The sequence below is a fragment of the Symphalangus syndactylus genome, chromosome 8, assembly GCF_028878055.3.
Source record: "Symphalangus syndactylus isolate Jambi chromosome 8, NHGRI_mSymSyn1-v2.1_pri, whole genome shotgun sequence".
NCBI classification, from domain to species: domain Eukaryota; kingdom Metazoa; phylum Chordata; class Mammalia; order Primates; family Hylobatidae; genus Symphalangus; species Symphalangus syndactylus.
In genome coordinates this window covers 120,651,511-120,677,542 of record NC_072430.2, presented here as the reverse complement: position 1 = coordinate 120,677,542, position 26,032 = coordinate 120,651,511, and the positions used below count along the sequence as shown (strand labels likewise).

Genomic DNA, 26,032 nt, shown 5'->3' with positions numbered 1-26,032 from the left:
ATGACTTATGTAACCATCTTCCAGTTGGTGAGCATTTGGGTTGTTTCCAACCTTTTGTTATTACCAAAACTAAACTAAACACCTGCAGTAAGTAACATTTTCTGTACATCAGATAGTGTGTAGCCTAAATTGCAAGAGGTATAATTGCTAAGTCCAAAGCCAAATGCCTATGTAATTTTAAGAGATATTGCCAAACTGCCCTTTAGAAAAGTTGTAGTTCCTTTATGAGTGAAATGTATCCTCTTTCATGCATATGTAAGAAGTAATGAGAGTTTCTTTTCTTAAAATACATTTTTGAAATGAAATCACTGGCTTTTCTGACATTCGGTTGGCTAGAAAAAAAACACAGCTTGTCTTTAACGTGGAAAAGAAGTGTTTCAGATATTTCTCGCTTTTGTTCTCTTAAGAATCGTTTCCTTTTCCACTGGCCTTCACACTTTGGACCATGACTCATAGTAAGAAATTTTACATCTTGACCTAGTAAACATATATGTGTATGTGTGTCTATAGGCAAAACAAAATTCGTGAAGCAAACATTCTTACGACGTATGGTGCACTCTGATTTTTCTTTCTTTCCTTCTTTTTTGTTTTGTTTTTTGTTTTTTTGTTTTTTTTTTGAGATAGAGTTTCACTCTTGTTGCCCAGGCTGAAGTGCAGTGGCACGATCTGCTTCCTGGGTTCAAGTGATTCTTATGCCTCAGCCTCCTGAGTAGCTGGGATTATAGGCACCCACCACCACGCCCAGTAGCTTTTTGTATTTTTAGTAGAGATGGGGTTTCACCATGTTGGTCAGGCTGGTCTCGAACTCCTGACCTCAGGTGATCCACCTGCCTCAGCCTCCCAAAGTGCTGGGATTACAGGCATGAGCCACCACACCCGGCTGATATTTTCAATTTTATTGTGGTCTACTCTGTTGTATTTTCTTTTTTGCACTTGCTGCTTATTACTTGCTAATTTTATTTCACTATTAGCATTGTGTTGTAATTTACAATTTGAAAGACATAGGTTTAGGTATCCTCTACAATAGAAGAGGAGGATGAATGTCAGAGATTGAGCACTCCTTTTTTTAAATTTCAGCTCTCTTAAGAGACAAATTGAAACTGTTGGCTGTCACTTGTTTACTTGACCAGTACAGGTACATGCGCAAGATACATCTGGAAATACTAAAATGAATCGGATACCATCCACACTCTGGGGGAGTCCACAATTAGTAAGGGAGCAAAGCATGAAAATAAACAGCCAGAGAGAGAAGGTGTTGGATATTCCAGTAAAGGTATTTGCAAGTGTGCAAGCAGGAGCACAGAGGAGGGCAGCATCCTGGCAACATGTCTCAAAGGTGAACTCGAGTTTGGTGACATATGAGGAGGAGAAAGGAAGGCAAGTCAATGAGACATTTACTATGTAAAGACACAGAAATTTGAGACACTGTGGCACTTTTGGGAACTACAAATAATTCTTTGTAATGATGGGTGGTGTGGCAAAATGGAAATTAATACCTTGGAAGGGAGTGGGAGTCACAAAAGGCCTTAACTACCAGGGAGAGGAGTTTGAACTGCATCAGGGGTTCCTACACCAAAGCCTGTGGCCCTGGAGCTCTGGGGCTGTGCATCCAGGAGGGCGCTTAAATCCTCAGGGTTATCACAACTAAGGCATTTCTTTGGAGGATCTTTTTACTCTTAATGGTTGAGAAGGAAAACATTTATATTCAAGTATGTATTACAAAGAAAAGCTCAAGAATGATGAGGATTTGGGAGTCATAGTTTGGGGGAGCATTATCTAGTTGTCCTTTGTTGGGAGTATTTATGTACTAGGTTTAGTCCTATTACAAGTATTTTTTTTTTTTTTTGAGACAGAGTTTTGCTCTTGTTGCCCAGGCTGGAGTGCAATGGCACTATCGCAGCTCACCACAAACTCTGCCTCCTGGTTTCAAGCGATTCTCCTGCCTCAGCTTCTGGAGTAGCTGGGATTACAGGCATGTGCCACCACGCCCAGCTAATTTAGTATTTTTAATAGAGACGGGGTTTCTCTATGTTGGTCAGGGTGGTCTCGAACCCCCAACCTCAGGTGATCTGCCCACCTTGACCTCCCAATGTGCTGAGATTACAGGCGTGAGCCACTGTGCCCGGCCTACAAGTTGTTTTTACATTAAGTATCTTTTTTTTTTTTTTTTTTTAAGACAGAGTCTTGCTCTGTCACCCAGGCTGGAGTGCAGTGGTGCAATTTCTGCTCACTGCAGCCTCTGCCTCCCAGGTTCAAGCAATTCTCCTGACTCAGCCTCCCATGTAGCTGGGATTACAGGTGCACGCCACTATGCCCGGCTAGTTTTTCGTATTTTTAGTAGTGACGGGGTTTCACTATGCTGGCCAGGCTGGTCTCGAACTCCTGACCTCGTGATCCGCCTGCCTCAGCATCCCAAAGTGTTGGGATTACAGGCGTGAGCCACTGCGCTTGGCCTACATTAAGTATCTTTGAATAACCCCAAATTCATTTTTTAACTAATGACCAATTTACAACATCTATGACTGTAGAATTTGGAATAACTTGTGAAGTTCACCATAATGGAATTTGACATATTTGACTCATATTCTGATTTTGATTAATTTTTCCATGGGCAATAGATATTTATTTTTTTCAGAAAAGAAGTCAGTGGGGCTGGATGCAGTGGCTCGCGCCTGTAATCCCAGCACTTTGGGAGGCTGAGGTAGGCAGATCACCTGAGGTCAGCAGTTGGAGACCAGCCTGGGCAACATGGTGAAACCCCATCTCTACTAAAAATACAAAATTTAGCCAGGTGTGGTGTCACACACCTGTAATCTTAGCTACTCGGGGGGCTGAGGTATGAGAATCACTTGAATCTGGGAGGTAGAGGTTGGAGTGAGACTCTGTACCCCCTCCAAAAAAAAAAAAAGAAAAAAGAACTTAGTGATCTTATTTAACCTACTATCTCAGTTATTTCTTACTTTTCTTTTCTTTTTCTTAATTTTTTTTTGAGATGGAGTTTCACTCTTGTTGCCCAAGTTGGAGTGCAATAGTGCGATCTCAGCTCACTGCAACCTCCACCTCCTGGGTTCCAGCGATTCTCCTGTCTCAGCCTCCTGAGTAGCTGGGATTATAGGCACCTGCCACCATGGCCAGCTAAAATTTTTGTATTTTTAGTAGAAATGGGGTTTCACCATGTTAGCCAGGCTGGTCTCGAACTCCTGACCTCATGTGATCCACCTGCCTCAACCTCCCAAAGTGCTGGGATTACAGGCATGAGCCACCGTACCCAGCCTGTCTCAGTCATTTCTTTATAAGAGTCTAAAGGCCATCCAAATAGAACTAGGAGAAAAACAATATGCCAGGAAGTAACTTGAAAAACACAAGTTTACCAGTTGAAAAGTGTGGATTAAAAAAATATATATTTTTGCTGATTTCTTTAGTATCTTTTCAACATTCTGATTCCTTCCATTTTTTAGGGAAGCTAGAGATTGCATTTTTAAGAGGCAATAGAGAAGGTCTTTTTCTATAACCTTAGATAACAGGCACTGAAAAAGAAAAATTACACAAATATAGGTTGACCATCCCGATCTGAAAACTCAAAATCCAGAATGCTCCAAAATCTGAAAATTTTTGAGCACCAATAGGATGCTCAAAGGAAATGCTTTTTGGAGCATTTCAGATTTTGGATTTTCAGATTAGGGATGCTAAACCAGGTAGTATATGCAAATATTCCAAAATCTGAACAGATTTGGCCGGGCCCGGTTGCTCACGCCTGTAATCCCAGCACTTTGGGAGGCCGAGGTGGGTGGATCACGAGGTCAGGAGATCGAGACCATTCTGGCTAACACGGTGAAACCCGGTCTCTACTAAAAATACAAAAAACTAGCTGGGCATGGTGGCGGGCACCTGTAGTCCCAGCTACTCCAGAGGCTGAGGCAGGAGAATGGTGTGAACCCAGGAGGCAGAGCTTGCAGTGAGCCAAGATCGTGCCACTGCACTCCAGCCTGGGCGAGAGAGTGAGACTCCGTCTCAAAAAAACAACAACAACAAAAAACAAAATCAGAACAGATTTGAAATCCAAAGCACTTCTGGTTCCAAGCATTTTGAATAAGGCATACTCAATTTGTAAAATGTTCAGTTGAGGTTGGGTGTGCTGGATCATGCCTGTAATCCCAGCACTTTGGGAGGCTGAGGTGGGCAGATCATCTGAGGTCAGGAGTTTGAGACCAGCCTGGCCAACATGCCAAAACCCCATCTCTACTAAAAATACAAAAATTAACCGGGCGTGATGGCCGCACCCCTATAAAGCCAGATACTCGGGAGGCTGAGGCAGGAGAATCACTTGAACCCGGGAAGCAGAGGTTGCAGTGAGCCGAGATCATGCCACTGCATTCCAGCCTGGGTGACAGAGCGAGACTCTGTCTCAAAAACACAAAAAACAAAAACAGAGCATTCGTGAACTGTGAGACAGTTGGAGTCTCTGAAAGAGACATGAGAAACGGGGACAGAAAAAAATTTGAAGACACTGTGGGTGAAAATTTTCCAAATTTGATAAAGACTATAAACCTATAGATCCAAGAAGCTCAACAAACCCCAGTACAAGAAACATGAAGAAAAGTGTACAAGGCACATCATAATCATATTGCTGAGAACCAGTGCTAAAGAGAAAATCTTAAAAGCAGCTGGAGGAAAAAGACACATTGTATACAGAAGCAGATTTCTCATCAGCAGCAATGCAAGTTAGAAGTTAGTGGTGTAACATCTTTAAAGTGCCAACAGAAAAAACCATGCCAACCTGGAATTCTTTATCCATTGAAACATCTTTCAAAAACAAAGATGAATTAAAGACTTTTTCAAACGTATAAAATCTGCAAGAATTATCACCAGCAGACCTATGCTAAAATAAATGTTAAGGGATAGTCCATTATTTACTAAATAATCTGTTTTTTATCAGCTGATTTCAAACACCTTTGATTAGAAGAATTTTCCTAATTAGTTGTATAAGTTAATTTTCTCACATTAAATCATCCTATATTTGATTTTGAGGATCTTGTCATTAGAAATTCTAAGCCATAGTGTCTATCTACACAAGACCCCATACTTCGTTTATTTTTGAGATGGAGTGTCATTCTGTTGCCCAGGCTGGAGTGCAGTGGTGTGATAACAGCTCACTGCAACCTCCACCTCCCAGGGTCAAGCGATTCTCCTGCCTCAGCCTCCTGAATAGCTGAGATTACAGATGCCTGCCACCATGCCCAGTAATTTTTGTATTTTTAGTGGAGATGGGGTTTCACCATGTTGGTCAGGCTGGTCTTGAACTCTTGACCTCAGGTGATCGGCTTGCCTTGGCCTCCCAAAGTGCTGGGATTATAGGTGTGAGCCACTGCACCTGGCCTCCTTTGTTATTTAACATCAATTTTAAAAATAACCACATGCTTGAAATCCTTAAAATTACCAATTTGTTTTCCTTTATAATCAAAGTTCTTCAAAGTATTCCTCTTACATAGTGATTTGGGGAGCCTTATCCGGGTCTATGCCATGTGAGATTTGCTTGATCATCAGCTGTGGCTTGGATTTAATATTGAAGAACATAGTTTTTTCTTTGTTGTTTAGACAGAAACTCAACAAGACAGACTCCATAGCAAGAAGTCTGTGGTGGAATTCTGTCAGGTAGTTGGCATACCTGTGAGCTTGGTGAACAAGAGAAATATTCAACAGAAGCTGATTGTCGTGTTTATGTTTTGTCTTTCAAAGGCATTCTGGAGCTGCAAGAGCGGGTGTTTACAACCTCACCAAATCTTTAGCTTTGGAATGGGCCTGCAGTGGAGTACGGATCAATTGTGTTGCCCCTGTAGGTAAACGATCTATATTGAAATTTACTGACAAATTATGCTTTTCTGATTCCATTTGTGGTGTTGATAGAGGTATTTGGTAATATGCAAGTATAGCATAAAAGATTGACATTAAAACAGATAAAATGAGAAAGTCTAATTTTCTTTTTTTTTTTTTTTTTTGAGATGGAGTCTGTGTTGCCTAGGCCAGAGTGCAGTGGCATGATCGTGGCTCACTATAACCTCCACCTCCGAGGCTCAAGTGATTCTCGTGCCTCAGCCTCCTGAGTAGCTGGGACTACAGGCACATGCCACCATGCCCAGCTAATTTTTTGTGTTTTAGTAGAGACGGGTTTTCACCATGTTGCCCTGGGTGGTCTCGAACTCCTAAGCTCAGGATATCTGTCCACCATGGCCTCTCAAAGTGCTGGGATTACAGAGGTGAGCCACCGCACCCGGCCGAGAAAGTCTAACTATCATTATGGAAGTACTCTTTGATTTACAGCCAGATTGTCAAGAATGTTAAACCAGTGATTCTTGATTCTGGCTTTTTTTTTTTAGAAGGAGTCTTGCTCTGTTGCCCAGGCTGGAGTGCAGTGGCGCAGTCTTGGCTCACTGCAACCTCTGCCTCCTGGGTTCAAGTGATTCTCCTGCCTCAGCCTCCCGAGTAGCTGGGACTACAGGCACGTGCCACCACCCCTGGCTAATTTTTGTATTTTTTGTAGAGACTGGGATAGTCTCAATTTCCTGACTTCGTGATCCACCCACCTTGGCCTCCCAAAGTACTGGGATTACAGGCATGAGCCACCGCGCCCAGCCTATCTATAGATCTTATCTCTGTAATATCAATAGGTGTTATCTGTGCCACTCAGTGAAGACTAAGCATGATTGACTTCAAGCATGAAGTTAGTAATCTCATCTCTGACAAAGGTGCTCGTAATAGTAATTCATGTTTGCCTTCCAGAGACTTTTTCGGTTAAATGATCAAATTTTAATACTTCTAGATTTTATCCTCTTTAAATAAAAGGCAACATATTGTGTAACTGGAAACCAATATATCTCTCCAGTATCATTTGAAGTTATTAAAACTGCCACATTTTCTAATTTTATTTTAACTTCTCTTTCCTCCCCTCCTCTCCATAATTTAACAGTTTCAATCTATTACAAATAGCTGTATCCTGTAAGATACAATTTTTTTTTTTTTTAAATGTTTGAGACAAGGTCTCACTGTGTTGCCCAGGCTGAATTGCGGTAGTGTGATCACGGCTCACTACAGCCTCGACCTCCTGGGTGCAAGCGATCCTCCCAACTCAGCCTCCTGAGTAGCTGGGACCATAGGCGTGTACCATCATGCCCAGCTAATTCTTTTTTATATTTTTTGTAGAGATATAGTCTCTCTATTTTGCCCAGGCTGGTCTCAAACTCCTAGGCTCATGCAATCTTCCAGCTTCACCCTCGCAAAGTGCTGGGATTACAGGCATGAGCCACTGCGCCTGGCCTGGGGTACAGTTTTTGAGTAATTTTCCTGACCTTAGAAAGCTAGTGAAAGATACATTTAAAAATTCCTAAACAATTAAAATTTTAGTTTATTGATATTGGATTCAAATGCTTTATTTGCAATTTCAATCTAGGTAAAAAGCCAAGAAAATATTGCATTTTTCTAAGTCTCACGTAGCCATTGCCCAGTCTTCTCTTGCAAAGCAGAGAAGCCAAATGGAAACTAAAATAGACAGAGTCCCCTGTCCCATTGTTCCCAGTTAAGTGCCTCTTTCATTTACTTATGCAATCATGACCTTCAGAAAACAAGTCTTTCATGAAAAAATCCAGGGCATGGTTAGGAGGAGGAAGAGGTCACAGAATAACCATTCGAATCATCCATTTGTGGATGGTGGGGACTGTACTTCTTTGACAACATGGAGGAAATTTAATATCAGCACTGTTAACTTTTTTTTGGCTTAAGCTACTTAATGTTTGAAATGCCAGTAGACTGTCTTGATATCTTTATAATTAAAATTTAATGTAGTGTACTTTATTTTGTCCCTGTTTTATTTTTAAACACAGGGAGTTATTTATTCCCAGACTGCTATGGAGAACTATGGTTCCCAGGGACAAAGCTTCTTTGAAGAGTCTTTTCAGAAAATCCCCGCTAAACGAATTGGTGTTCCTGAGGAGGTAAGGTATATTTCCAGCATTGATTAGAATTGCTGTGTGTTCTACTTTGGAATTTGTAATTCAGTGTCATTTTTATGCGGTCTGGATGACATTATTTCTCCCACTGCCAGCAGATCATTTCCCCTGTTCTTTCTGGCTCTCAGGGATATTCTGGTTGTGCTTTGACTACTGACAGCAATCTGTACTTGAGAGTGAATGCGGTATAAATTAATAACAGCGTTTTTTTTGTTAGTTTGTTTTACTGTATTTTCAGCTACATTATTTTATTACATGGCATTTGTTGGTACGCAGGACCCTAAGCAAATCAGACAGTTATGGCCATATGAAGTTCCACATGAGATTTCGGTTAAGGTTGAAGTCTGTAAAATCAGCAGCTTTCCAAACTGCCAACAGCAGTCTTTTTTTTTTTTTTTGCTTGAGACAGTGCCTCACTCTGTTACAGGCTAAGTACAGTGTCACGATCATAGCTCACTGCAGGCTTGAACTCCCACCTTGGCCTCCCAAAGTGCTAGGATGATGATGATGACGATGACGAAGATGATGACTTTTTCGACAGAGTCTCTCTGTCGCCCAGGCTGGAGTGCAGTGGCGGAATCTTGGCCCACTGCCAGGCTGGAGTGCAGTGGTGCGATCTTGGCCCACTGCAACCTCCACCTCCTGGGTTCAAGCAATTCTCCTGCCCCAGCCTCCCGAGTAGCTGGAATTACAGGTGTATGCCACCACACCCGACTGATTTTTGTGTTTTCAGTAGAGGTGAAGTTTCACCATGTTGGCCAGGCTGGTCTCGAACTCCTGACCTTAAGTGATACGCCCACCTCAGCCTCCCAAAGTGCTGGGATTACAGGTGTGAGCCGCCACACCTAGCTTTGCATCAGTCTTGAAATGTAATTTTTTTTTTTTTTTTTTTTTTTTTTTTTAAGAAAACGAGGCCAGGCGCAGTGGTTCACGCTTGTAATCCCAGCACTTTGGGAGGCCGAGGCGGGTGGATCACGAGGTCAGAAGATCGAGACCATCCTGGCTAACACAGTGAAACCCCGCCTCTACTAAAAATACAAAAAAAATTACCCAGGCGTGGTGGCGGGCACCTGTAGTCCCAGCTACTTGGGAGGCTGAGGCAGGAGAATAGCATGAACCTGGGAGGCGGAGCTTGCAGTGAGCTGAGATCACGCCACTGCACTCCAGCCTGGGCGACAGAGCAAGACTGTATCTCAAAAAATAAAATAAAATAAAAAAAAGAAAAAAGAAAAGGATGTCTTTCCCACAATAATAAAAATGAAAACAATTAGTAGTAAACTTACCTCTAAATGAAAAAAAATAAAAATAAAATCACCTGCCTCCTTAGGGCAGTGCGTCACTTTCATAAATGAAAAAAACAAAACAAAACAAACCCCTTTTTCTGTGGAGCAGCAAAAAGACCAGATTAGGGGCATATAATATTCCTTGATGGGGAGAACCAATTTTATTAAAAAGTCAGGTTTCCCTAAATTAATTTATAAATTTAATATCTTTTGGGAATTTAACACGCTGATTCTATCAAAAATATTTATGCAAAAATTGCCAAAAATGTTTTGAAAATGAATAATGAGAGGATTACCCTTCATGGTGTAATGAAACCATGAAGCTATATTTATTTATGTACTGTGTATTTACATACTATGAAGCTATATTTATTTACAGCATCTGGTGCTGGTAATGAAACATATTAAAAATAGTAGAACAGAACAGATTCTTGAATTGGAACCATATGTGGGAGTTTATGGAGTCAAAGTAGCATTTCAGTCTGTAAGGAAAGGATTAAACACTCAGCAAAGTGTTGGGGGCATTTGGCCGTTTAGTAATAAATTAGACTCCCTATCCTGTATTATATACAAAATGACTTTCAGATTTATTAAAGTGATAATTATAAAAGCAAACCCATGAAACTCTTTAAAAGAGTTATCATGCTTAGAACTAGCTTTTATTATCAGTTTGGTGAATGTCTTTCCAGAAATGCACTATGCATGCATTAAAAATTTGTATTTGTTGCCTCTTTTTTTTTTTTCTGAGACGAAGTTGCACTCTTGTTGCCCAGGCTGGAGTGCGGTGGCATGATCTCGGCTCACCACAACCTCTACCTCCTGGGTTTAAGAGATTCTCCTGCCTCAGCCTTCAGAGTAGCTGGGATTACAGGCATGCACCACCACACCTGGCTAGTTTTGTAGAGACAGGGTTTCTTCATGCTGGTCAGGCTGGTCTTGAACTACTGACCTCAGGTGATCCACCTGCCTCGACCTCCCAAAGTGCTGGGATTACAGGCGTGAGCTACCACGCCTGGCCTATTTATTGACTTTTTTACGAAAACAGGATTTGCTCTGTGTTATTTTCTGAAACTTGTTATGGGTATATTACAATATAATCAAATCCCATTATGATTTGGATTTTATTTATATTTTTGTTCTTGCGGTAATTCTGCGATGAACATTATGAATATAATCATGTACTCTTGTGTGAGGGGATATGTTTCTAGAAACAGAGTTCCTGAACCAAAATAGACTTGCATTGTATTTTGGAAGATACTGTTAAATCAAACATCTGATGAGCCATGTTAACCAAGGTCTTTGGATTTGTATTCTGAAAACTAAGAGTAATATTTAATGAATTTTAATCAAGGGAATTATACTACATTTTTATTTTGGATAGAATACTTTGGGAGGCTAGGCACAGTGGCTCACACCTGTAATCCCAACACTTTGGAAGCCTGAGGCAGGCGGATCACTTGAGGTAGGAGTTCAAGATCAGCCTGGCCAACATGGCGAAACCCCGTCTACACTAAAAAATACAAAAATTAGCCAGGCGTAGTGGCATGTGCCTGTAGACCCAGTTACCTGAGAGGCTGAAGCAGGGCAATTGCTTGACCCCGGGACATGGAGGTTGCAGTGAGCAGAGATTGCACCACTGCACTCCAGGCTGGGTGACAGAGTGAGACTCCTTCTCAAAAAAAAAAAAAAAGCTTTCCGGAATAGGAACAGCTCTGGTCTACAGCTCCCAGCATGAGCAACGCAGAAGATGAGTGATTTCTGCATTTCCATCTGAGGTACTGGGTTCATCTCACTAGGGAGTGCCAAACAGTGGGTGCAGGACAGTCGGTGCAGTGCATCGTGCGTGAGCCGAAGCAAGGCGAGGCATTGCCTCACTCGGGAAGTGCATCAGGGGTCAGGGAGTTCCCTTTCCTAGTCAAAGAAAGGAGTGACAGACGGCACCTGGAAAATTGGGTCACTCCCACCCTAATACTGCGCTTTTCCAACGGGCTTGGAAAATGGCACACCAGGAGATTGTGTCCCGCACGTGGCTCAGAAGGTCCTATGCCCACGGAGTCTCGCTGATTGCTAGCACAGCAGTCTGAGATCAAACTGCAAGGCAGCAGCCAGGCTGGGGGAGGGGCACCCGCCATTGCCCAGGCTTGCTTAGGTAAATAAAGCAGCTGGGAAGCTCGAACTGGGTGAAGCCCACCACAGCTCAAGGAGGCCTGCCTGCCTCTGTAGGCTCCACCTCTGGGGGCAGGGCACAGACAAACAAAAAGTCAGCAGTAACCTCTGCAGACTTAAATGTCCCTGTCTGAGAGCTTTGAAGAGAGTAGTGGTTCTCCCAGCATGCAGCTGGAGATCTGAGAATGGGCAGATTGCCTCCTAAAGTGGGACCCTGACCCCCGAGCAGACTAACTGGGAGGCATCCCCCAGTAGGGACAGACTGACACCTCACTCAGCCGGGTACTCCTCTGAGACAAAACTTCCAGAGGAACGATCAAACAGCTGAATTTGCGGTTCATGAAAATCTGCTGTTCTGCAGCCACCGCTGCTGACACCCAGCCAAACAGGGTCTGGAGTGGACCTCTAGCAAACTCCAGCAGACCTGCAGCTGTGGGTCCTGTCTATTAGAAGGAAAACTAACAAACAGAAAGGACACCCACACCAAAAACCCATCTGTACATCACCATCATCAAAGACCAAAAGCAGAAAAAACTACAAAGATGGGGAGAAAACAGAGCAGAAAAACTGGAAACTCTAAAAAGCAGAGTGCTTCTCCTCCTTCAAAGGAATGCAGTTCCTCACCAGCAAAGGAACAAAGCTGGATGGAGAATGACTTTGATGAGCTGAGAGAAGAAGGCTTCAGACGATCAAACTACTCTGAGCTACGGGAGGAAATTCAAACCAATGGCAAAGAAGTTAAAAACTTTGAAAAAAAATTAGACAAATGTTTAACTAAAATAACCAATGCAGAGAAGTGCTTAAAGGAGCTGATGGAGCTGAAAGCCAAGTTTCGAGAATTATGTGAAGACTGCAGAAGCCTCAGTAGCTGATGCGATCAACTGGAAGAAAGGGTATCAGTGATGGAAGATGAAATGAATGAAATGAAGTGAGAAGGGAAGTTTAGAGAAAAAAGAATAAAAAGAAATGAACAAAGCCTCCAAGAAATATGGGACTATGTGAAAAGACCAAACGTACGTCTGATTGGTGTACCTGAAAATGACGGGGAGAATGGAACCAAGTTGAGAAACACTCTGCAAGATATTATCCAGGAGAACTTCCCCAATCTAGCAAGGCAGGCCAACATTCAGATTCAGGAAATACAGAGACTGCCACAAAGATACTCCTCGAGAAGAGCAACTCCAAGACACATAATTGTCAGATTCACCAAAGTTGAAATGAAGGAAAAAATGTTAAGGGCAGCCAGAGAGAAAGGTTGGGTTACCCACAAAGGGAAGCCCATCAGACTAACAGCTGATCTCTCAGCAGAAACTCTACAAGCCAGAAGAGAGTGGGGGCCGATATTCAACATTCTTAAAGAAAAGAATTTTCAACCCAGAATTTCATATCCAGCCAAACTAAGCTTCATAAGTGAAGGAGAAATAAAATACTTTACAGACAAGCAAATGCTGAGTGATTTTGTCACCACCAGGCCTGCCCTAAAAGAGCTCCTGAAGGAAGCACTAAACATGGAAAGGAACAACCAGTTCCAGCCACTGCAAAAACATGCCAAATTGTAAAGACCATCGAGGCTAGGAAGAAACTGCATCAACTAACCACCAAAATAACCAGCTAACATCATAATGACAGGATCAAATTCACACATAACAATATTAACTTTAAATGTAAATGGGCTAAGTGCTCCAATTAAAAGACACAGACTGGCAAACTGGATAAGGAGTCAAGACCCATTAGTGTGCTGTATTCAGGAAACCCATCTCACATGCAGAGACACACATAAACTCAAAGGGATGGAGGAAGATCTACCAAGCAAATGGAAAACAAAGAAAGGCAGGGATTGCAATTCTAGTCTCTGATAAAATAGACTTTAAACCAACAAAGATCAAAAGAGACAAAGAAGGCCATTACATAATGGTAAAGGGATCAATTCAACAAGAAGAGCTAACTATCCTAAATATATATGCACCCAATACAGGAGCACCTAGATTCATAAAGCAAGTCCTCAGTGACTTACAAAGAGACTAGACTCCCACACAATAATAATGGGAGATTTTAACACCCCACTGTCATCATTAGACAGATCAATGAGACAGAAAGTTAACAAGGATACCCGGGAATTGAACTCAGCTCTGCACCAAGCGGACCTAATAGACATCTACAGAACTCTCCACCCCAAATCAACAGAATATACATTTTTTTCAGCACCACACCACACCTATTCCAAAATTGACCACATAGTTGGAAGTAAAGCTCTCCTCAGCAAATGTAAAAGAACAGAAATTATAACAAACTGTCTCTCAGACCACAGTGCAATCAAACTAGAACTCAGGATTAAGAAACTCACTCAAAACCGCTCAACTACATGGAAACTGAACAACCTGCTCCTGAATGACTACTGGGTACATAACAAAATGAAGGCAGAAATAAAGATGTTCTTTGAAACCAACGAGAACAAAGACACAACATACCAGAATCTCTGGGACACATTCAAAGCAGTGTGTAGAGGGAAATTTATAGCACTAAATGCCCACAAGAGAAAGCAGGAAAGATCCAAAATTGACACCCTAACATCACAATTAAAAGAACTAGAAAAGCAAGAACAAACACATTCAAAAGCTAGCAGAAGGCAAGAAATAACTAAAATCAGAGCAGAACTGAAGGAAACAGAGACACAAAAAACCCTTCACAAAATTAATGAATCCAAGAGCTGGTTTTCTGAAAAGATCAACAAAATTGATAGACTGCTAGCAAGACTAATACAGAAGAAAAGAGAGAAGAATCAAATAGACACAATAAAAAATGAAAAAGGGGATATCACCACCAATCCCACAGAAATACAATCTACCATCAGAGAATACTACAAACACCTCTATGCAAATAAACTAGAAAATCTAGAAGAAATGGATAAATTCCTCGACAAATACACCCTCCCAAGACTAAACCAGGAAGAAGTTGAATCTCTGAATAGACCAATAACAGGCTCTGAAATTGTGGCAATAATCAATAGCTTACCAACCAAAAAGAGTCCAGGACCTGATGGATTCACAGCCGAATTCTACCAGAGGTACAAGGAGGAACTGGTACCATTCCTTCTGAAACTATTCCAATCAATAGAAAAAGAGGGAATCCTCCCTAACACATTTTATGAGGCCAGCATCATCCTGATACCAAAGCCTGGCAGAGACACAACCAAAAAAGAGAATATTTCAGACCAATATCCTTGATGAACATTGATGCAAAAATCCTCAATAAAATACTGGCAAACCGAATCCAGCAGCACATCTAAAAGCTTATCCACCATGATCAAGTGGGCTTCATCCCTGGGATGCAAGGCTGGTTCAACATACACAAATCAATAAATGTAATCCAACTTATAAACAGAACCAAATACAAAAACCACATGATTATCTCAATAGATGCAGAAAAGGCCTTTGACAAAATTCAACAACTCTTCATGCTAAAAATTCTCATTAAATTAGGTATTGATGGGACGTATCTCAAAATAATAAGAGCTATCTATGACAAACCCACAGCCAATATCATACTGAATGTTCAAAAACTGGAAGCATTCCCTTTCAAAACTGGCACAAGACAGGGATGCCCTCTCTCACCACTCCTATTCAACATAGTGTTGGAAGTTCTGGCCAGGGCAATCAGGCAGGAGAAGGAAATAAAGGGTATTCAATTAGGAAAACAGGAAGTCAAATTGTCCCTGTTTGCAGATGACATGATTGTATATCTAGAAATCCCCATCATCTCAGCCCAAAATCTCCTTAAGCTGATTAGCAACTTCAGCAAAGTCTCAGGATACAAAATCAATGTGCAAAAATCACAAGCATTCTTGTACACCAATAACAGACAGAGAGCCAAATCATGAGTGAACTCCCATTCACAATTGCTTCAAAGAGAATCAAATACCTAGGAATCCAACTTACAAGGGATGTGAAGGACCTCTTCAAGGAGAACTACAAACCACTGCTCAATGAAATAAAAGAAGATAAAAACAAATGGAAGAACATTCCATGCTCATGGGTTGGAAGAATCAATATCGTGAAAATGGTCATACTGCCCAAGGTAATTCATAGATTCAATGCCATCCCCATCAAGCTACCAATGACTTTCTTCACAGAATTGGAAAAAACTACTTTAAAGTTCATATGGAACCAAAAAAGAGCCCGCATTGCCAAGTCAATCCTAAGCCAAAAGAACAAAGCTGGAGGCATCACGCTACCTGACTTCAAACTATACTATAAGGCTACAGTAACCAAAACAGCATGGTACTGGTACCACAACAGAGACATAGATCAATGGAACAGAACAGAGCCCTCAGAAATGATGCCGTATATTTACAACTATCTGATCTTTGACAAACCTGACAAAAACAAGCAATGGGGAAAGGATTCCCTATTTAATAAATGGTGCTGGGAAAACTGGCTAGCCATATGTAGAAAGCTGAAACTGGATCCCTTCCTTACACCTTATACAAAAATTAATTCAAGATGGATTAAAGACTTACATGTTAGACCTAAAACCATAAAAACCCTTGAAGAAAACCTAGGCAATACCATTCAGGACATAGGCACAGGCAAGGACTTCATGTCTAAAACACCAAAAGCAATGGCAACAAAAGCCAAAATTGACAAATGGGATCTAATTAAACTAAAGAGCTTCTGCACAGCAAAAGAAACTACCATCAGAGTCAACAGGCAACCTACAAAATGGGAGAAAATTTTTGCAACCTACTCGTCTGACAAAGGGCTAATATCTAGAATCTACAATGAAGTCAAACAAATTTACAAGAAAAAAATGAACAACCCCATCAAAAAGTGGGCAAAGGACATGAACAGACACTTCTCAAAAGAAGACATTTATGCAGCCAAAAAACACATGAAAAAATGCTCATCATCACTGGCCATCAGAGAAATGCAAATCAAAACCACAATGAGATAACATCTCACACCAGTTAGAATGGCAATCATTAAAAAGTCAGGAAACAACAGATGCTGGAGAGGATGTGGAGAAATAGGAACACTTTTACACTGTTGGTGGGACTGTAAACTAGTTCAACCATTGTGGAAGTCAGTGTGGCGATTCCTCAGGGATCTAGAACTAGGAATACTATTTGACCCAGCCATCCCATTACTGGGTATATAGCCAAAGGACTATAAATCATGCTGCTATAAAGACATATGCACACGTATGTTTATTGCGGCACTATTCACAGTAGCAAAGACTTGGAACCAACCCAAATGTCCAACAACAATAGACTGGATTAAGAAAATGTGGCACATATACAGCATGGAATACTATGCACCTACAAAAAATGATGAGTTCGTGTCCTTTGTAGGGACATGGATGAAACTGGAAATCATCATTCTCAGTAAACTATCGCAAGGACAAAAAACCAAACACCGCATGTTCTCACTCACAGGTGGGAATTGAACAATGAGAACACATGGACACAGGAAGGGGAACATCACACTCCGGGGACTGTTGGGGGATGGGGGGAGGGGGGAACGGACAGCATTAGGAGATATACCTAATGCTAAATGACGAGGTAATGGGTGCAGCAAAACAACATGCACATGGATAGATATGTAACAAACCTGCACATTGTGCACATGTACCCTAAAACTTAAAGTATAATAATAATTAAAAATATATATATATATACTTTATGTGGTTTACATTATCTATATTTGCTGTATTAGAAATTAAAACCAAAATTTAAGAAATACTATTAATTCATTTAAAAATAGTAATAAAGGAGTACATGCTAACATAAATAACATTTACTTTAAAATAGCTACATACAAAAACCTTTTTTTGTTTTTTTTTTGGTTCAAGCGATTCTCCTGCCTCAGCCTCCTGAGTAGCTGGGATTAACAGTCATGCACCAGCATGCCCAGCTAATTTTTGTATTTTTAGTAGAGACATGGTTTCACTAAGTTGGCCAGGCTGGTTCGAATTCCTGGCCTCAGGTGATCCACCTGCCTCGGCCTCCCAAAGTGCTGGGATTACAGGTGTGAGCCACCGCGCCTGGCCAGTTTTTTGTGTTTTTGAGGGAGTGTGGTTTACAGATTGTTAGAGGTTGTGATTACTTGGGTGGGATGGTTGTTGTCTGGATGGCATTTCAGAACGGAGCTCATTGGAGCAAGTCTCTTTTTGATGGGCTGACTTTAACAAACATGTTCATTGGCTGAGTTGTCACTACTGGATCAAACAGGGTTAAAACCAGCTCTGTTGCTTGATACCATGTCTCAGTACAATCTGCCTTTTTACAGCAATGTGGGACCTTTTAAATAGTGAATTCTATACCAGCCCTGTCCAATAGAAATATACTAATAGTCACATTTGTAATTTTAAACTTTCCAGGGGCCACATAAAGTAAAAAGAGATGAAATTAATTTTAATAATATATTTGACTTAGCCTAATACATCCAAAACATGGTCATTTCAACATGTAATCAACATGGAAAATTGAGATTTTTTTCTTCACCCCTTGGAGCATCCAGGATTAATGAGATATTTTACATTATTTTTCCCATACTCAGTCTTCAAAATCCAGTGTGTGTTCTATACTTATGGCACGTCTCAATTTGGACCAGTCATATTGAAAGTGTTTGAGTAGGTGACTATGGCTAGTGGCCTCGTTTTAGATAGTGCAGCACTGTACTAGCTGCTGGGAATACAAGGATGGAGAGAAGGCTTGGCTGCTCTCCAAGCTCTTAGAGTCTTAAGGAGGTATAGCCTTGTGAATATAGGACCAGGACTGGGATGAGGCAAGCAAGGTATGGACACAAAATTTAAGGACCCACTCCCTCTCAGGGAAGATTTTGCACTTGTGTAAACCTGAGAGTGAATACCTCCTTAAATCTTGCACCCTCGACACCTTATTTGCCTCACCCTAGTCCTGGCCCTGCCTGGGGACCTTTTAAACTGCAAAATCTGGGACCCCAACCTCAGAGCTTACAATTGCGATGATCCTGGAAGGATCTAGGAATCTGGAGTCTCAGTAAGCATCCCTAGTGATTCTAATGCAGGTGTTTTGGATCATCACCCTTGGAGAAACTCTGCTTCTTCCCACAGCCTCAAGTGAGAGCTCCTTTACAAGTCAGTGAAATAACTTCCTTCTGTTTGGGTTGGTCGTAGATGTTGCTGAACTGATCAGTTCCCTAGTTGAATTTTTAAGGAGTACAGTGGGAGTCTGAAGTGCCTTTAGTTTATTTTTTTTTTTGAAATGGAGTCTCACTCTGTCACCCAAGCTGGATTGTAGTGGTGCCGTCTCGGCTCACTGCAACCTCCTAGGCCCAAGCAATCCTCCCACGTCAGCCTCCAAAGGAGCTGGGACCACAGGTGCCCGCCACTGTGCCTGGCTAAATTTTTGAAGTTCCTCTTGTAGAGAGCTCCTTTGAATGTGTGTTGCTGGGCTTTTGGCCTGACAGGACCACAGACTGAACAAACCAGAATGCTAGTTTATTGCTAAACAGACACATTGACTATTTCAGGGACCAAAATATGAAAGGCACGAGGTAGTGATGGAAAATGGGGTTGTGGAGGACAATGAAAGGCATGGAAGGAAGTGAATTATTTGAAATGGGAAAGAGCAGAGCTGAAGCACTGAGTTCACTTATGGCTTCTTGATGTCATGTAGCTTGCTTGACACCGCCTAAGGATCCCTCATACCTTGCCACCTTTACCCTAGTCACCTACCTGATTTCGGTGATGCTCAGGGGGAAAGGGAAGTTGTGGGAAAAGGAAGTTGTCTATGTACTGTGAGGTTGTGGTGCACATGCACACACTGTTGGATTCATGTTACAATCATGTGCTTTGAGATGTCTTTACTAGGGAATGTGAGGCGGTTAGAAATGGGGAGTATTTGCTTTTACCTATGCATGTGTGTGTGTGTTTCTGTTTCCAGGTCTCCTCTGTGGTCTGCTTCCTACTGTCTCCTGCAGCTTCCTTCATCACTGGACAGTCGGTGGATGTGGATGGGGGCCAGTGTCTCCATACTTACTTGTATGAGGTACCAGGTGAGCAGCCGAGGAATGAGCAGTCACCAGCTTTATGCTGTGTCATTTTCAGGGGTTTAAAATTTATTATAAGTAGTTACTTAAGAGATGAGGGTGCTTTCTTATAGAACATCAAAATGTACAAAATGTTTATATTCATGATGTGATTTTTTTAATGAAATATTCCTAGTCACAGAAAATATCTATCTTTATTATAGAACTTAGCTTTTTGTGCATGCATAGGTTGGTGGAATTTGAACCCTGAAACATATTCTCAATATGAGTATATGTTTCTAAAGAGGAGACAGAAAAGAGGCAAGAGCGTGCTATAGTTTTAAAGATTTAATTCCATTTTATTCCTCCAGTAAATGGCTTACATATCTGAGCAGAACAATCAGGCCTGCTAGGTGGGGTGGGGTGCTGTGGTGCTATTTTGTGCTCTCTTTGAGATATATATTGAATGAAGGCATATGAAATTTCTGTATTCATCATTTTTTATGTACAAAAACAGAAATTTGGCCGGGTATGGTGGCTCATGCCTTTAATCCCAGCACTTTGGGAGGCTGAGGCGGGTGGATCACTTGAGGTCAGGAGGTAGAGACCAGCCTGGCTAACACGGTGAAACCCCGTCTCTACTAAGAAATACAAAAAAATTAGCCAGGCTTGGTGGCGGGTGCCTGTAGTCCCAGCTACTTGGGAGGCTGAGGCAGGAGAATGGTGTGAACTCGGGAGGTGGAGGTTGCAGTGAGCCCAGATGGTGCCACTGCACTCCAGCCTGGGCGACAGAGTGAGACTGTGTCTCAAAAAAATATATATATATATATATAATATATACATATATATAACAGTTAGTCAGGTGTGGTGGCAGGCACCTGTAGTCTCAGCTACTTGGGAGGCTGAGGCAGGAGAATCTCTTAAACCCAGGAGGCGGAGATTGCAATGAGCCAAGATCATGCCACTGCACTCCAGCTTGGGAGACAAAGCAAGACTCTGTCTCAAGAAAAAAAAACAAGTTTTATAAGTTTAAATCAAATATTGATATTACATGCAAATGCCTTTATGTGTGTGTGTGTGTGTATGTATCTCATGACTAGATAACAGAACTTTGCAGTTTCAAGGGTCCTAAAAGATCACAAAGTCCAGTATCCTAGTTTTATAAACAACAAAACAAATCCACAGAAGTTAAAAGGTTTATCTAAGCTAATAACTCTAAATCACTCCAAAAATGTAGTAAAGGATATAAAATGCAAATGTATTGAATTTCTGTTGCTAAAGATAATTAAGTGGCTCCTAGCAAATTAACATGTGGTTGATGTAACCCAGGTGAATTTGAATTTCATATCAAGGACCCAAGGTCTACGTACTCTTTCAGGTGCTGACAGTCTGATCAAGGCTTAAGGCCTTTTTTGCATTAACAAATGATTAGTATATCTGAGAGGTGATCAAAAACTCAAACTGGTTTTCCTCTGCTCTCACGATGCAACAACCATTAGCACAGAAGACTTCTGTGACCAGTTGTTTGGGGTTACTTCCCCCACACACCAACCAAGCAAGCAGTTCTGCAGCAGACCCCAGCTGGGCGTCCTCTCATTCAGTTCTGACAGTGGAGATAGGGTCAGATCCCACAGGCTGAGGGCTCAGTCCCACAAGATGCCCCCTGCTTTGGACACCGTCACAAGTCTGGGCCTCCAAAACTTCTGACTGACTAGCTTCAAGTTGGGGTTCCCATGACCCCCTCTTTGGGTTAGAGTAATTTGCGAGAGCAGCTCACACAACTCAGGAAAACACTTCGATTTACTGGTTTATGATAAAGGATATTACAGGAGATACAGCTGAAGAGGTGCGCAGGGCAAGGCATGTGAGAAGGGGCACATAGCTTCTGTGTCCTTTTTGGCCCCACCACCTGCCAGGAACCTTCATGTGTTCAGCTATCTGGAAGCTCTTGAACCCAGTCCTTTTGGGTTTTTGTGGAGGCTTCATTACATAGGCGTGGTTGATTAGACCATCAGCCACTGGTGATCAACTTAACCTTCAGCCCCTCTTACCTCCCCAGAGGTTGTGGGGTGGGTATGGGCTGAAGGTCCCAACCCTGTAATCATGCCTTGGTCTGTCTGGTGACCAGCCCCTATACTGAAGCTAACTAGGGGCTGCCAGCCATCAGTCAATCATTAACATACAAGAACACATCACTTTGGAGAGTCTAGGATATTAGGAGTTGTATGCAGGAGATGGGGTTGAAGACCAAATGTATGTTTCACAATATCACAGTATAGAACTTTGATTTTACTTATTATTTTCCCCTCCCACATATATTTCATTACTAATAACATCAGTGTGGTGATGTCCATAAGATACTGTGGTTTTAAGGGTCTTGGTTGGAAAGAAGAAATACTTACATGGTTTTGCCATGTTTTCTGAAAAAAATTCCAAGTAGTGAGGGTGGAGAGAATCTTTCCACTTCTCTCACAGTAGAATTCAGTCACTATTTCTTATCGTAGGTTGCACTGTTTTACCTTTAGAAGGGAAAGAATTTTCAAAGAGCTTCTTCCTTAGGCCTTCAGTGAAATGATTTTCTTTTGTAATTCTAACACTTTTTATCATTAAAAATATTTTTTAAGTTTTTGAGGAAAGCGGGTACATCTATCTTTTAAGAATATACTGCCCCCTCGAATAATGAGAGTATTCAGCCTTTCATTATGGTGTTTTCTTTTAAGACTGGCAGCTCCAAAGTGAGAATGCCTAAGATGGAAGCTTGGCTCTACCCTTATTAGCTGTATGATTGTGAGAAAGTTAATTTCTATAAGCCTCTATTTTGTTCCTATATGCAGGGACACATACAGTATTTATTTCATAGAGCTGTTGGGAGGATTAAATTAAATAAGGGACTTTTTCTTTTCTTTTTTCTTTTCTTTTTTTTTTTTTTTTGAGACAGAGTCTCACTCTTGTTGCCCAGGCTGGAGTGCAGTGGCATCATTTCGGCTCACTGCAATCTCTGCCTCCCGGGTTCAAGCGATTCTCTTGCCTCAGGATCCAGAGTAGCTGGGATTACAGGTGCCTGACACCACGCCTCACTAATTTTTTTGTAGTTTTAGTAGAGATGGATTTTCACCATGTTGGCCAGGCTAGTCTCGAACTCCTGACCTGAAGTAATCCGCCTGCCTTGGCCTCCCAAAGTGCTGGGATTACAGGCATGAGCCGCTGTGCCCGGCATTAGATAATGCACATTTAAAGCCCTATGTCAGGGGCTGGGCACCATGACTCACACCTGTACTCTCAGCACTTTGGGAGGCCAAGGTGGGCCAATTGGTTGATCCCAGGAGTTTGAGACCAGCCTGGGCAACCTGGCGAAACTATATCTCAACAAAACATTTAAAAAATTAGCCTGGCGTGGTGGCATGTGCCTGTAGTCCCAACTACTTGGGAGGCTTAGGTGGGAGGATCACTGGAGCCCAGTAAGTCGAGGTTGCCGTGAGCCATGATCGCACAACTGCACTCCAGCCTGGGTGACAGAGCGAGACCCTGTCTCAAAAAATAAAAATTAAAAAAAAAAGTCTTTTGTCAAATTGGATGCTTTTAGTCACAACTCAAAATGGTCTAATCAGTAAAGGAGTTTGCTGGCTCACATAACTGAAAAACAGGTAAGACTTGACTTAGTAGCTCACTGATCTCATCAAGGACAAGTTTTTCCCTTTTCCTGTTTTTGCCTCCATGGTGTTGGCTCTATCTTAAGGCAGGCTCTCCTCATTGCAGGATGGCTGCCTGCTGTTTCTGTGTGTAAGGCTGATACTTCTGTGTTCATACCCAAATGGACAGAGAGAGAGAGGGCTGGAGGAGTGACTTTGTTCCAGAATTTCTAACAAAATTCTGAGATCCACTCTATATTCGATCAGCTTATGCAAATGTCCATTTCCAACCAATAACTGTGGCGGGGTTATAGTGCACTGACTGACTTAGCTTAGACCACATGCCTTGGTGCCAGGCTTCCCTGGCACCGTCTAGGTCCTTCAATGGAAACAAGCTGTTGGAAAGAAGAGATGGGGACCTGGATGCTGGAGAGGCAAGTAGCAGTGCCTGGTACAAAGTAAGGACACTATTTTTAAATTGTGATTATTAAGGAGACACTATTTCTTGACGATCCACAGTGTGCTAAGCACTGCACACATGGTGTCACGTTTAACCCTCACAACTTTAAAAGGTAGATATTGTTATATCCTTTAATAGAGGAGGAAACTGAGGCTCAGGAAGAGTCATGTGCCCAAATTCAGGAAAGCTAACGCGCGGCAGACCTGAGATTCAAATTGAAGTCTTTTCTCAAATGTTTGCCCTAAGGATTTATTTTTTGGTGCTGAGAAAATGTGTGAACCAGGGAAATTAACAAGAGGATTTGGTGAGAATGAAGAGGACAAATGAGATTGGCAAGTGACAGGAGGCTTTCCACTTCTTTAACAGATCATGACAACTGGCCCAAGGGAGCAGGGGACCTTTCTGTTGTCAAAAGGATGAAGGAGACTTTTAAGGAAAAAGCTAAGCTCTGAGCTGAGGAAACAAGGTGCCCTCCATCCCCCAGTGCCTTCACATCTTGAGGGTATGCTTCTGTACTTTTTAAAAGCTTATAGTTGGTATGGAAAACATTTTTCTGATTTTTAAATGTTATGAATTATATCTATGGAAAAACTATTCCTGAAATATACATACTCTTATGTCCCAATCAAAGTCTTTTAACCTATGATTTAAAAATGTGTAAGTAACAGAAATTAACATATTTTAATGATTTTACTTTTTATTTCTAAGAAAAGTATTTGGAAAATGGAATAATTTTAAATCAATGATAATTCTAGGGATCATGAACTCCCAGAAGATTTTATTATTTAACTGTAAAGGTAGAGGCCAGACGCAGTGGCTCAAGCCTGTAATTCCAGCACTTTGGGAGGCTGAGGCAGGCGGGTCATTTGAGGTCAGGAGTTCAAGACCAGGCTGGCCAACATGGTAAAACCCTGTCTCTACTGAAAAACAACAACAACAACAACACAAATTAGTCGGATGCGGTGGCACACACCTGTAATCCCAGGTACTTGGGAGGCTGAAGCAGGAGGATCGCTTGAACCCAGGAGGCAGAGGTTGCAGTGAGCTGAGATCATGCTACTGCAGTCCAGCCTGGGCTACAGAGTGAGACTGCATCCCAAAACCTAAAAAACAAAAACAACAACAACAACAAAATTATAAAGGTAGAAAAAAATCTAAATTGTGTCATAATTAAGACTATTAAAATTAGAATTATACAATGACTTATTTTTGGTGGCAAATACCTTTGGAGCAATAAAGCCTTTATGGTAATTATTGATGTGTAGTTTCTTTTGTTCATGAAGTCAAATTTGTATAAATTCTCTTAATTCAAAGAAAAAGTTTTATGTGATTTATTTTTGGCAGTGCCTGATTTGTGTCCTGATTTTCTGTCCAAAGTATTCCCTTTTTTCCATGCATATCCTTTTGTAGGCAAAAACAAAATTTCAGTTGTATGCAAATGTATTAGGGTTCCATACTCTGCCTTCCGTGGCTCCAGTCTGATAGTTAGACCCTTATTGAAGAAATGCCTTTAGCAGATTGAATATGTTCATTCTTTGTCTTAATCAAAGTTCTTTCAAGTATCTGAGGTGAAGTAGCTATTTTTTTTTTTTTTTATCATTAACACTCACTTATTTATTTATTTATTTATTTATTTATTTATTTATTTATGAGATGGAGTCTCACTCTGTCACCCAGGCTGGAGTGCAGTAGCGTAATCTCGGCTCACCGCAACCTCCGCCTCCCGGGTTCAAGTGATCCTGCTGCTTCAGCCTCCTGTGTAGCTGGGATGACAGGTGTGCACCACCACGCCCAGCCAATTTTTGTATTTTTAGTAGAGGTGGTGTTTCACCATATTGGCCAGGCTGGTCTTGATCTCCTGACCTTACGTGATTCGACTGCTTTGGCCTCCCAAATTGCTGGGATTACGGGTGAGAGCCACCACGCCCGGCCTGTCATTAACACTCACTTTAAAGTGTGTGATTTACCAAGCTCTGGGGTTTGGGACCCAGAATCTGCAGCTTTCTCATGCTCCCAAGCAGGGCTAGCATGAGGGAGAGGCTAATGAGGTGCCCAGGGTGCAGCATTTAAGGAGGTATTCTCCATTGTCAGGTTTGTGCCAGTGCAGAATTGCCTCTGAGAGTGAGTGTGTCCTTAAATTTTGTGCTCATACTAATAATGTGGGAAGGTCAGAAAGCTTCATTTTCCTCCCAGATAGTACTTTAACAGTGGCCTTCTGGAACTGATAATATCATAACAACTGAGAATTACAAACCATGTTAGAGGGCAAAGTGGCCCTAATACAGGTTGGTGGAGAAGATGGAAAAGGCAGGGCTTGCTTTCACATGAGCTGTGTCAATGACTGCCATCGACTCCTTAAATCTCCATAGCGTTGCCATTTATTTCTGCTTAAGGCACAGAACCTGCCTATGTAGCACTAAACTGAGGTACAACTCCTTATTAGAGCTTCTTCTTAGACTATCACTGGACAGCTGGTCATTATCTATAT

The 26,032-nt window shown here is 41.7% G+C and overlaps 1 protein-coding gene across 1 annotated transcript in view; it reads left to right on the top strand.

The window, feature by feature from the left end:
* Positions 1 to 24,798, top strand: part of PECR (peroxisomal trans-2-enoyl-CoA reductase) — a 50,042-nt gene extending 25,244 nt beyond the window's left edge. Inside the window, exons 5-8 of the mRNA XM_055290551.2 lie at positions 5,737 to 5,833; positions 7,875 to 7,985; positions 19,371 to 19,482; positions 23,911 to 24,798. Of these exons, the coding sequence (XP_055146526.1) occupies positions 5,737 to 5,833; positions 7,875 to 7,985; positions 19,371 to 19,482; positions 23,911 to 23,996 (406 nt within the window). The 3' untranslated portion in view covers positions 23,997 to 24,798. The remainder of the gene's footprint in view (positions 1 to 5,736; positions 5,834 to 7,874; positions 7,986 to 19,370; positions 19,483 to 23,910) is intronic.
* Positions 24,799 to 26,032: the final 1,234 nt, after the last annotated feature.